The 13463-nt window shown below is 43.6% G+C and overlaps 2 protein-coding genes across 6 annotated transcripts in view; one reads left to right on the top strand and one right to left on the bottom strand.

Moving 5' to 3' along the window:
• Positions 1 to 280: 280 nt before the first annotated feature.
• Positions 281 to 4247, top strand: CD180 (CD180 molecule; the record flags this gene model as incomplete). The annotated part of the gene is given in 13 exon segments (XM_080372864.1): positions 281 to 549; positions 1223 to 1239; positions 1242 to 1356; positions 1358 to 1631; positions 1633 to 1722; positions 1726 to 1753; positions 1756 to 1803; positions 1806 to 1869; positions 1871 to 1999; positions 2001 to 2224; positions 2227 to 2264; positions 2268 to 2432; positions 2436 to 4247. Coding segments are annotated over 13 exon segments (1944 nt in total), but the record flags the coding sequence as incomplete, so codon positions are not given.
• A 3130-nt stretch (positions 4248 to 7377) lies between these two features.
• The window catches only part of MAST4 (microtubule associated serine/threonine kinase family member 4), a 279731-nt gene continuing 273645 nt past the window's right edge, over positions 7378 to 13463 (bottom strand). For all 5 annotated transcript variants that reach the window (XM_080372793.1, XM_080372794.1, XM_080372796.1 and 2 more), the window contains one exon: positions 7378 to 12822. In XM_080372793.1, the coding sequence (XP_080228919.1) occupies positions 8951 to 12822 (3872 nt within the window). In that variant the 3' untranslated portion in view covers positions 7378 to 8950. The remainder of the gene's footprint in view (positions 12823 to 13463) is intronic.

The following is a 13463-nucleotide window of genomic DNA, read 5'->3' as shown; positions in this document are numbered from 1 at the left end:
CTTAGAATAAGCTTTGTTAGAAGACTCATGAAATTCAGAATTTAAAACTATCTTGTAGGAATGCTTTTTTAGGGATTAATAATTCATCCAGAAGAGTAAACAATCCTCATATGTGCTAACTTTGATAAGAAAATGCTACAGATGAAACACACTTCAAATTAGTACAAGAAAGATTCCAGGCATTAATTTTTAAAACACTCCACAAAACCTCAGGGCTGTTCATTGCAAGCCTGAGCTGAGGCTTCCTAGGGTTCTGGCTGCTGTGTTTTCAAATAATTAAAGATTCTGTTTGGTGGGTTTTTTTGTTTGTTTGAAGTGCCATAGTTACCTATTTATATTTGTGGTACATACCTCTTGCAGTTTCACTACGTATTTTCCACAGATTACAGTAAATAAACGCTGTATCTGTGAAGGTTTAGGACTGAGGGAGATTCCTGAAAAACTACCTGTCACAACAGACAACGTTGACTTCAGCTTCAACGTAGTCTCTTCCCTCCAGAATTCAACCTTCTCTGAGCTGAAGTCTCTTATCTACTTGGACTTAATAAGGTACAGGAGCATCCTCACTTCTGCACATCACACTAGCAAAACCCTCTGCCCTTGCCAGAGCCAGAGCCGCCTGGAGCACACCACAGCAGCATCTCCCCTGTCTTCACAGGAAAACTACCCGTAGCGCTTGCAGACAGCTGGTGAAATATTTCGCTAAGCAGAGGCTGATCTGCTTGGGCAATGTCTAGGCTTCTCCTCTGATGACAGACAATTGCAGGACAGCGGGTGATGCATGCATTTTCCAGATATTACTGCTGCTAAGACAGTAGTGACAGCAAAGTCACTATAGCACTTTTAAAATTAAGTTTTCTCTATTTTTCCCTAAACCTCAGAAAAAGACAGGTCTGGGCCTTGGAAATGCCCAGTTTTTTCTATAGGAAAAGAGATTTTCATTTTATTAAGCTGGACACTAAAAACTTTATGTCTGACTTCCATAAATGCCTCTTCACACACATCATTTCAGGGCAGCTTTTTCTTCTTACCAGGATCCTGTATTTAAATGTGAACTTACAAGTACAAGGCAAGCGTTGCTGGAAAAGACATACATTTTTATCCTGGTGAAGGCAACTTAACATGATTTTTTACAGATATTAAGTGTAGTTTGAGTTATCACATATACCAGGAGAGTTTTGTGAGGCAGGCCACTGATGTTGGTTTCTGTTACTTTCTCAAGGTGTCAAATCATCCGGGTGATGACAGTGCCTTTCACAGCAACAGGCAGCTGCAGACAATTGTGCTGTCTGGAAACCTGTTCATGCTCCTCTCTGACACAGCGTTTGCTGGCCCATGGTCCCCGAAGCAGCTTGTCAATGCAGATGGGAATAACCAGTATGTCCTTTATGCCAATAACAAATCTGGACAGCTTGGATACCCTCATCTTGGGCAGCAATCACATCTTTTTGCTGCAGCTTCCTCCCAACTGTCCCACTCAAAACCTCAAATATCTTGACTTTCAAATGAGTAACATAAAGGCAATCACAGCAGCAGATGTTCACATCCTGCAGACCAGCAATGTAACTCTCATCTTTAAAGGCAACAACATTACATACATTGAACCTGGAGCTTTCCAGTTCCATTTCTACAAGTTTGGACTTTGGGGGCTGTGCTGACATCCCTGGGGTCCTGGTGGCAACACAGAACTCCACAGCCCCGATCCTCTGGCTAGGAGCACTTTAGGGTGTGGAAAAGGAGCCCTACATAAGCCCAATGTTTTACACGGTCTATGTAAAATGTCTGTCAGGGATCTCTGTCTGCAGCTCGGCACTTCAGAAACCTAAACACTGACACGATTCAGTGCTTGACCAGGCTTCAAAAGCTGGACCCAGCTCAGCGCACTGCCCACCAGCATCAGCAGCATGACCTTGCTAGCGGAGTTAGTTCTCAATGTGAACTCCTTTGAGCACCTCTGCAACATCAGCTCTGCTGCCTGCCCCTCCCTCACGCACCTCCACGGGGAACTTGCAGGTCCTGCAGCTGGGCTCTGGCTGTTTGGAGAATCTGGCAAAGCTTCAACATCTCAATTTAACTAAGAGTCACACTGAAAGCTTTGAGTGCTGTGACAAAGCCTTCAGTGGCTTAAGTAGTCTTCAGTACCTGAATCTGAGCCACAACATAAAGCTTCACCTCCAAGACATAGTCATTAGGGATGGTGCTAACCTGGAGCTGTTGGACCTAGCATTACACCTCTTCGCATCGACATTTTAGAGGGTCCTTTCTGAAATCTGCATCTCTTGCAAGTGCTGAATCTTTCCTTCTCCCATATTAACAATAGTGTTCAGCACCCCTTTCCAGGTCTGGAAAAGCTCATGCTCTTGGACCTTAGTCAAAATAACTTTGAATTGGGGATCATGCCAAAGGACAAACTGTTCCAACAGCTATCCAATTAAGAGGTGCCAGTTTTATCATCCTGTGAACTGACAGCAATAAGTGACCAAGCATTTCACAGCCTCAAGAAGTTACAGCACATTGATCTGAGTCACAACAGAATTACTGCACTCAGCACAGAAGCATTTTCAAACCTCAAGAGCATCTACCTCAATTTTGCCCACAACAGGATCTGTATTGTACCACATGACAAGCTAGTGTCTCTTGTTGGCCATTGCATAATCAATTTAAGTTACAATCCTCTGGACTGCACCTGCTCCAATATTGGTTCAATTACCTGGTACAAGCAGAGTCTGGATAAAATCGAAAACCCTGAAGGAACAAGATGCTCTGAGCCGAAATTGCTAGCTGGGGCTCAGCTGGCCACAGTCTTGCCCTCCTGTGAGATCAACACAGCAAGAATCATTGTAGTTGTCCTGGCTATTTTATCCTGTGGTGCCATCTTCATTTGGGGTGCTCACTATTTCAAGCAAAATTACCAGTGAATACAAGTTTATGATGGAGATACAGAAGAGTTTTACAGCAATTCGTTGTATTAAGATGAAAGACAACTTACTGTTTGTGTTTGTGACCCGTATGCTCTTAACTTTTGTAATAACCTTTCCACTTGTATTGTAACTTTTAGAAGAATTATGAAAAAATTGTACTTGAGAACTGGAAAAACAAACTATGTCTTGAGCCTTGAACGTGAGTAACTTCTCTTACAGAGAAATCCCAGTTCAACTCAGTGTTTGCCCTGGCGTCCCAGCTACTACTGCCAAGGCTCTTGTAAAGGGATGATCCAAGGGCCGTAATGGAAACCTTGTTGTCTTTAAAAAAAGAAAACCAAACCACCACAACTCCCAACCAAAAAAACACCAACCCAACCAAACACCCAGCCTCTATCAAATGCCCTTGAAAACCAATGCTGTTTAAGAGCTGGCAGTATGTACCCTGTTCCACTAAAAAGAAAAAAAAAAACTTACTGTGAAAAGCAGACACAACTTTGTCATGTAAGACCCACACCCGCAGGACTGATAGAATCAGCCTGTATCATGTCTCCAATATCTTTAAAATGTTTTTGATCCTTTGAAAGTTCCTGGTCGTTGAATGTCTGCCTGGCCATCTCTCACCCTGGGGCAGGTCCTACTCCTGTACTATTTACTAGACTCCACTGTAAGCAGGGACTAGCAACAGTTTCATATTCAATCATAAAACTTGTGGATTTGCTCCAGAACCTGCAGGTGCTTGGCATTACATTTGCTTGCATAGGGCAAGAAACCTCAGCAACAACAGCTGTCAGCCTTCCCTGTGGCAGCCTGGAGCGGACCGTTACCTCCGGCAGCAGCCCAGGAGAGAAAACCAGAGACTGCAAAGGGGGCAGTGCAGTGAGGAGTGGCAACCAGATCCCATGGGTGCTCCTGACGCCAACAGCTACTTCACGTTGCATTTGGTGAGCAACCGTGAAGTCAGAATCTCCTTGCTCCAACAGGGTACGCAACAGCTAGGCAGGAAAAAGAGACAGACTTACTACTTTCACTAACAACCAGATACCTTATTCTGCCTTCACATGTGAACAAACCTAGCGGCGAGACGGGAGTATCTGCATTTGACCCAGGGTCTGGCGGGAGCTCGCCATGCCTACTGATCCGCCCTGTGTTACCACAGCGCGATTGATTGATGGCACTAGTGCTTTACTAACAGGCTAACCCTGACGTATAGGGACAACCTTCTCAGAGGGTATGACCCCTCCGTCTCCACAGCAGAGCAGGCACTACATGGAATCGCACCCTGCCCTGCAGGGCTCCCCAGCCTGTCAAGCCAGGAGCTGCAGCTGCTCCCGGAGGAGCCAGCCCTCTCTCAGCACTTCCCACACAGCACTCCTCATTCACCACCAGCTCGGGCCCCAAAGGCATTTCCTCGACATCTTCCTTCATAACATGCTGACTGGCTAAGATTTCAAAGATCCCTGCTGGACTAGGAAGTTTTTGCTGATTTCCGAAGATACTGCTGACAAACCTTGCTTTGTTTTCTGCAGTAAGAAAGTATCTTACTTGAAAAAACCCTTTTATCATCTCTTAGCAGATCAGATTAACACAACATGGATTCTTGCAGCTTTCAGATGCCTTCACGCCATGTATGCCACCTGCCTTACCCCAACAGCTTCTCCTCCTGCTTTTGTAGCCGTGTGCTACCCAAGGGCACGCAGGGAGAGGCTCGATGTTTCTTCTCCAGTTGCCTACAAACACAAGCAGATTTTTTTTATTCCTCCCCACCCCACCCCTAGATTTTCCTGACCCCGTCAGCAGGCACTGCACTCCAACTGCCCAGCTGCAGAGCATGTTCTGCACAGGCTGCATGTGCCAGATGAGCCCTTCCACAAGGACTTGTCTAACAGAGAGAAATGTCACCGAGCAAACCACACTGCCTGAGGTGAGGACTCCCTAACTTACCCTTGGGAGCAAGGCAGGCATGCTCCTGAAGTCAGCCCAGGGTTCAAGGTGCGCTTTCCCCTCCCTCTGCAAATCTGACTGGTTAAATAAGAAACCTCCGATAACTGCATTGTCTAACAATCAAGCACAAACGCCAGCATGTGTACCATCCAAGAGACACCTGCATCTTCCATTGTTTCCCTCTTAAACTTGTAGGCTCAGGAAAGTGATAAATAATAAAATTAACTGGAAGCACGACACTGTCCATAGCTTGGGACAGGCACAAAAAAATTTTGCTGCAATTAACCAGGTAGTAACTGCAGGAGATCCACAAATATCAGCAACTTGAGGTGAAAACTGCATTGGGCTGATGCTTTCTGAAATGCCTCTTCACTTTCAGAGAACTCAGGATTTAACCATCACCAGTTTCTAAAACGCTACCCAGTGCCTTGGCATAGACGCACGCAGACACCAGTCAGTTCCAACTCAAAGGTGGCCAAAAAAGGCGAAACAGCGAACATGTTCCTGTACAATATATATTTGCACAGAGTGTAAGTACAGACTTCCCTGTGACTCATCCCTTCCCCCTCTATAACAAGTTGTTTTTGATGACCATACCTTCATCTGTTGCCTTTTTTATTTTCTCTTTGACTTACAGAGATGATGTCATCTCTGCTTTCTTATGCGCCTGCAAAATGCCATTCATAGGACACCATGTGAGCGCCACTGCTGACAGCATATACTTTATGTTTCAGGATACACAAATCCTGAATACAGGGACTGATCATTCTGAAGGAAAATTTGTATAGGGCTGCAATACACTAAAAAATCCAGATTAACGTACTAAAACTTTTTGAAGTCCAAAGGTTTAGTCTTCTGGGATTACTTATCAATGATATAAATGGAAAGAGTCAGCATTTTTTTTTTTCTTATAGAATTTGTTTACCCAGTCAAGCTCTGATCTGGTGCAGTCCTTGGTTTCCAGTCAGGCCTTTTATCTCCTATTTTTTCAAATACAGCTGGGAAGCTGGCACACACAGAGAGCAAGGGAATCACCTGAGGTGAATGGTGCCTAACAGGACTGAACTCACTACCGTCCTGATCCTGCTCTCCCCTCATCAATTCAGCGCACCCTCTGCCAGTGCACCAGTTTTGCAGACCATCTGTGTTCTGCTGGGTTGCAGCAAGTTGGAAAGGTTGAGGGTAACCTGCAGCTTCTTCTCACCTCCTGGTTTCAGAGAGCAAAGCAGTGAAAGAGATGCTGCAACACTTCTACACTTGGCGCTGTACAGAGGAAAACCACAGTGAAAACAATCCCTGCTGGGCAGCTGTGCAGCACTACCGGCAAGGGAACAGTAAAAGCACATGTACTTTAAGACACCACTCCTCTGCAAGAAGTGGAAAGATGAAAATCAACAGTCCTGCCCTGTTGCTACCCAACAGCAGAGCAGTGGTTCCAGCCACTGCCTGAGACAAGATACTCAGTCACGCAGCCGCCCTCCACCCACAGACTACACCGCACTGCCTGATGCAAGCTCTTTGGCCAGCACGTGCCTTAAGGGGTGCACTGAGCTGGCCCCAGGGGGAAGAAACCAAACCCAATCACTCACCTCCAAGTAGAGCAGAGATGTGCCTTAAGTTACAGGAATAAAAGCAGTTCAAATGCTAACACAACAGTGTTTCATGCGGACTTTTTATTTCATTGTTATGCAACCGCATAAGTATAAATAATCGTGTTCAATATATAACAATTATGACATCCATAAGGAGTTTCTTAGAGAAAATAAGACTGCAAACACTTTATTGCACAGACCCTAACAATGTTTTCTTTTTTTTTTTTTCTCCTCTTTTTCCTGTCAGCTGAGGAATCTACAGAGGAAGTCTACAAAAGAACACATCAGATCTACAATCACATAAAGACTAACCAAACAGAACACTGGCAGGAGGATCTCTAACAGCTCACTGATAAGGTAAACACCAAACATATACTACATAAACACAAGCCTAAGCACTGTTACACTTCCAAAATGCAAAGAACTTATTTGTCAGAAGTGATAATGAACTATACAAAATATACATAAAGGTCTACCATAAACAAATAACTAGATGTGCTTTAAAGGAAACAAGAGGATAGCTGAAAAATGCAGAAGACTGTAAACTAGGAAATACCTCCCAGACAGAAATGTTACTTCAAAGTGCATTAGCATTCATTTGTAGTAACTGCCAAAGCACAGATGAACTGTAAATGTTGAGACCATTTTATCTTTAGAACTGCTCAAAAAATATCCACTGCTCACTAGCTCCTCTGTGAATGTGAACACATCAAAGGCAGTATGAATGTTCTGGTGCCACATGAAAAATCAGAAGGACTTGTTTGCGGTATTATCTTTCCATGACAGGTTTGCTGTAATCCAAGTCAACTAATCAGTACAATAAAGTTTTCACCAGAGGAAAATGAATTCTGCACACTGTCAGTTGTCATACAAACCTCCAAGTCAAGATTACACTGTGCTTGTATGAAAGATTTTCTAACTTTTGACACAGAAAGACGATCCATAAATCCTGATGAAACAGGTAGAGGCCTAGCTCTATTGTTTGTACAGATAACAGGAATAAGCAAAAACACCATTCTATTGATCCCCATCATTAAAACCCATGCATATGCAAGGGTTAAGTTGTAGTGCTTCTGCACGTATTTCAAATTTTACCTTTCACTCTTCAAAATAAACCTCCACACTAAAATGATTAAAGTCTACATATTCCACAGTATACAAAATTTAAATAAGGCTTAGCAAAAGTAAAAAGACACTCACATTCTAGCACCAAATAGCTCCAACAGGTTCCTTTGTTACAAAATGCTTATTTGATAATTACAGTATTTACTTCTTTTGCATACAAATAAAAAGGTTATGTTATGAAATGTATGGAGCTACTCAATGCATTTAGAAATGAGTATGAAACCCAGAATTACTTGCTAAAAACAGCAAGTTAGCTTACAACATAAGGCCCCAGCTATGTATTAAGATGTATTGGATGTCCTGAACTTTTTAGAATATGGTATGAAAACTTTTTTTCCTTTATACCTTATCATAAAATAGAAAAAAGCTACCACTGTATGAAGCTATTTATGCAGATCTATACACCATGGTAATACATATTCTCTAAATGTATTAAAAACAGGGATGACATACTAGTACTGCAAGTCATGTGCTTATACTTGTGCCTCACACTGTAAAGGTCCGAATTTAAAAAAGCTCAAGGAGCTCAAGAGAGGACTGCAGCAAAACATAAGCACATGACTTATGCTTCAGAGTCTGAGCCTTGTCTGAGGTGCAAGTCACAGAACACACTCCCAGTAAAAAGATGAGAACCACCATGTCACCAGAGAACATGACTCTTGCTGGGATGCCCTGAAAACCAAATGGTCCTCCCGTGGCTTTAACAACACCTACTCCAAGAGCCAGGCTTTGCGAGGCAGGGACATGCAGTAGGGTCTTGTGTTAGATCTGGTGAAGCAGTCACTCAGGTACAGTACTATCAAAATTGGATTATTAAAAATACATGTAAAAACTTACAATAAGCCACTGTGTTTATTCTGTAGTAGTATTTTTTTTATCCTCTAGCTAGGAGTTTTAGTAAGTAAGAATGTAGCCTGGTTTTGTCTTCCAGTTAGACCAATGCTTGTGCATGTCTATGCCAGGTCTGAGTTTTAGTAATTTGGTTTCATTATTTGAGTATGGCAAATAAGTGGCAATGCAACTATCTAAAGAAGGAGAAAGTAAACAATGCAATCAGCAGCAAAGTATATATGCTACATTCAACCCCCAAACACATTGCTAGGTATTTACAGAGGAAATCTTTTCTTAAACAGCTCTCAGCTGTAAAGGTATTTTTGTACAAATACTATATGGTAACAGTTTTGCCGGTTACAATTGGGAAGGCATTTTGAAAAAAAGTCCTCTCTTTATATATCCCCTGTTCTCCCTCCTCAGTGACATGAAAGCTTTGCTGCACACAAAGACATGACACAGTGCTGGTTTAAAGGCAGTCTAATATATTGAAATTGTTTCAACTAGTCTTTAATTCACACCTGCCAGGTCTTACAGCTACTTCCTGTGAGGACTGCTCCGTGAAGCCTCCTTTCCTCGCCGCTGCCGAGCTGAGTCTTTGTCATCAGAAAGTGCGTTAGGGCGGTCAGGTATGGCTGCTGATCTAGGCAAATCTTTACCTACATTCTGTTTTCTTGAAGCAGACTGCTGAGCCTGAACAGCATCTTTTCCCTTTCCATCCACAGTGTTAACAAAAAACGACTTTTCCAGATTTCCAGGTTTCCCCCCAGGGTTTGAAGCAGGGTGGTGGGCTTCTACTACAACAGCAGCACTGTGCAAGGCCAGCAGTGAAACACTTTTAGTCATTTCTGCTCTACCGCCCCCTGCAGAAGAGGCGCTTTTCTTGTTTACCTCCTTGCAGGTTGCAGGAAGCTCAGGTGAGGCTGCTTTAACCTTTGCTGAGGATGCACTGCTCTTCGCTGAAGACAAAACAGGTACTTGTCTACATTCAGAGAAACTGGCTGAACAAGTCAGTGGCTTTCCTGGTGTTGCAGCCACATGACAAGAATTCTGCCCGCTGGCAACCGAAGAATGTTTTATTGCAGTCTGCTTATTTGCATCCTCTGGCTGTTTTTGATTAACTTGTCCCTTCCCTTTTGAATCTTGAGAGCTTTTGCTACTTGTGGTCACTTTTTCTGCTCCTTTCCCTCTGGCATCACAGTTTGCAAGGCAAAGGGTAGGCTCTACCTTCCCACTGTCGAGCTGAACATAAAGTGCGTCAGTGCCTTTTTTTCCATCGGGTCTTTTGTCTGCAGAGATCATCTCGTTACTAGGGCTTCTGTCTGCCTGTTTGCTCAGCAAGAGACCATCCTTCACAGAGGCAAACTTTGGAGACATGGGGTTTTTTTCAGTGAGATGAAGTTGCTTTTGATCAACAGATTCCCCCAAGCCTGCTGGTTCTTGCCTCTGCATCTTAGAACTCTCTGGGCCTGCTGGTACTGGGGTGACAGAAGAGGATTTGGGTTTGATGTCAGGAGTGATGCTGCTTATTCGGAGGGTGGCTACTGAGCTATGCTCCAAATTCACAGGCCTTTCGGCTTGCACATATTCATTGCTCATTTTTCTAACAGAGCCTGAAACAGAAGAAAGGGGATCTACAACATTTTTACTGGCACATTTCCCATCTTTCCGGGAGCTGGTAGACATCTGAATAATAGTTTCTTTTTCTTTTACAGTTGGAGTGCATGGTTTTTGAGACAGTGTCTGTTTATCCAAGCACTTAGCCTTAGAGGAACTTGTGTCAGAGTCTGGCTTGTGTTTATTACTGCTGCTTTCCACGCAGGTGGCAGCAGGTTTCACATGTTCTTGAACACCTATCTGAACATCTACAGCACAGTTTCTGCTTACAGTGTCTCTCACAGCAGAGGAGCCTGAAGTGTTAAGTTGCTGCCGACTAACTGGGCTCGACTGCTCTCTCTCAGTAGTTTGAAGCCTTATGTCAGTGAGTTGTTTCTGATCTTTCTTTCCTAAATCTTTGGCATTGTCCTTCTGCACAGAGGAAACCAGTGCAGACTTCCCATTTTTAGGATCAATATCTGTTAAGGGCCGCATGGGCCCTTTGGATGGAAGAGCTTCACTCTTTGACTCTGTGATGGTAACTTTCTTAGACTCACTGAGAACTTTCTGCTTGGTTATGTCCTTCTCCACAGAACTACTAGCAACACTGCCATCATCTTTGCCTAGCTGTGTCAGTGATTCTCTGCCATCTTTAGGCTGTGCCCTAGGGCCAGCTGCGTGCATTTTTCCTTGCATCTGAGGTGGAAGGGCAAAATCAGCACAATTTTTTTCACTGCTTTTGATGTAGCTCGCTATCAGGACATCAGAGACAGGTACCTTCAGAGATGACTCCCTGATCACCTCCACCTTTGCAGGGATAGGCTCACAGCTTCTCTGGGCTACTGGCTGTTTGGCAGGTAATTCCTTTTTTATTTGCTTCTCTTTTCCTACAGCTTTTTCAGGAGTGCTTTGGACAGCAGAAAGTTTGGAGTACATTTGGGTAGTTTTAACGCTCTGACTTTGAGTAACACAAGACTTTGCCTCCACTGAATTGTCCTTTTGTTTTGAAGGGGAGGTATCTTTCGTTTGAACAGCTTCAGTAACAGCAATATGGCTTTTAGTAGCGGGACTAGACACCTTTTTCTCTGTCACTACTTCTGCAGCCACAGGGATGACTGTTGGTTTTGGAGAACTCTTGCTTGACTGCAGAACCTGAGGCTCTGATACAGTGACTTTGTCAGGTTTTGAACAGCTTGGCAACTGCTCTTTCTGACCAGCCAGCTCTGCCTTAACACCACTCTCTTGTAGTGCTGTGGGTTTAGTAGATCCCCCACCACTGCTGGTGGTCTGTCCTTCTGGCAGCACATGCAAAGGCAGTTCTGTCTTTGATGCCTGAGGACCAGAAAGTAAGGCAATGTCGAGCGTGCCTTCTATTGGCTTCAAACAGGAAACAGACCTCCCATCCAGTTTATATTCTGATGGACTTTTTCTGACAGGAGCCTCAGTGGAAAGAAGGGCTGATTTTTCTACACTCACATCTGCGCGGCCATTCAAGGTCTTGAGAGGAACAAAAGAAACTGAGCTCATCTGAGCAGCATGCGCACTGCTGATAAATGTTCTACCATCGGCAACCGCAGTGGAGTCCTGCTGTATGTTCGTGGGTCTTCCAGTATTAAGTTGGAGGCATTCATGAACATTTGATGTCAGTTTGGGTTTTAGCACTGGACAGACACTGTCATCTTTTTCTTCCATGGACATTTTCTTTCTAAGATAATCAATATTTGCAAGTTTACCATCTAATCTTTCAAACTTGACAAATTCTTTTGTTGATACATTTTTATCTGTGTTTTCTCCCATTCCATTTAGCATCCTATCAGAGGACTGAGGTAGCACATCTTGCAGTGTACACGGAGGGGAAATTCTTTTGAAGTCGTAAGAAATATGACTGAGTTCATTAGGCAGAGGCCCATGACACACCTGTGCATCTAAAGCAACACCATCATTCAATCTCAAGTTTACATTCTTTTGAAGAGTGTCTTTGAGTATACCACCAGCTGACTGGGTCTCCAAAGCAACAATTTTTGTTTCAAACTGATTTGATCTTTCTAATACCTTCTGGAATGCTTTTTTGTCTCTTTCTTCCATTCTTAAGGTGTTGGGATTTTCTGGTTCACTGCTAGGTTCATGTATAGCAGCATTTGCTTTTTCAGCAAAATCTTGCTTTTTCATAACTACCTTGACCTTCAGCTTCTCTCTGTCTAGCTCATCGATGGATTCCTGCCTACCTAATTTTCGGGAGATGGGTCGTTTCAAGCAGCCCTGCTCTGCAGGCCTGACTCGTGTAAGTGATGGCATGTCACACACATTCTCCTCCAAGCTCTGAAGAGTTATTTCCCTTTGACACAAATCTCTGTTCACTTCTTCTTGGGTCACTTCCAGACTGTGTTTTCGTGAACATAAGTGTTTCTTATCACCGCCATAAGAGGGTGCAAGTTTCTCTTCAGACTGGACTCTTTTCAGCAGCGGAGATCTTGGCGGCTCTGCACTCTTTGGCCTAACAATATGCCTTACAATAGTTGGAGGGGAGTGCATTTTGCCAGGAAAAGATTGAGCTATTTTTGTATTTCCAAGTGAATGTCCTAGTAACGGTGAAGGAGATCGCTGAGGGGATGTTGGCTGGGGTGTTGGAGAAGGTGTCCTTGCAAGAGGAGAAAGAGGAATACTGCCAGCTGATTTGCGTCTTCCCGATCTGTATCTTTGCCCACCAAGCTTCGGACCCAAGCCATGAAGGGTGCTGGGTCTTATGTGTCCTGAACCAGCCGGAGAATTGGGAGCACTTGAACTAGGCGAGCTACTCTGGGAAGAGTTAGTACCTATAAAAAAACCCAAACAAACAAACCAAACATAAGATTAGCAAGGTATTTTTAATCTTGTCTAAATGTTTTGGGAGACACGGAACTTTTGCTGGTCCGAAAGGCCTATGTGCCATCTGTTGCCACAATGTTCCAAAATTTGGAAGGTTCTGAGTGACTGGGCTGTAAAGCGCTCATCGTTCCAGTTATGTTACTATTTCTCCCTTTCTCCCTCTGTTGCTTCATCCCCTGTTAATTACTGCTTCTTTCTATTTAAACAGAATAGCTAATGCTTTCTGGCACTTCAAAGCAATGATTAAGGCTTTCCAAATAATCTGTCTTTGCCTAGGGATTGTACCACAGCAGACACCTTTAGTACACACTAAAATAATGACAGAAGTAAAACAAGAAAAAAGGGCAGGCTTTTAAGAGCCAGAAAGATGTATATTCCAGCACCCAACCAATCTTCTCAGCAATATAATTGCATTCATGAGTGCCCATGCTAGCTCCATTGTGTAGCAATATTTTCCTCGGTTCCATTCTTGTATCAGTCAGTCCCTCCTGGAGAAGCTTCTACCTTTTACTCCAAATTTGGGATTATTAGTTATTCAACTTACAGACACTGGACTTGGATTTAAACACTGGGACAAACTTAGTGGACA

This window comes from Falco punctatus (assembly GCF_963210335.1).
Source record: "Falco punctatus genome assembly, chromosome: Z".
NCBI lineage: Eukaryota > Metazoa > Chordata > Aves > Falconiformes > Falconidae > Falco > Falco punctatus.
This window is presented reverse-complemented; position numbering and strand designations above follow the sequence as displayed.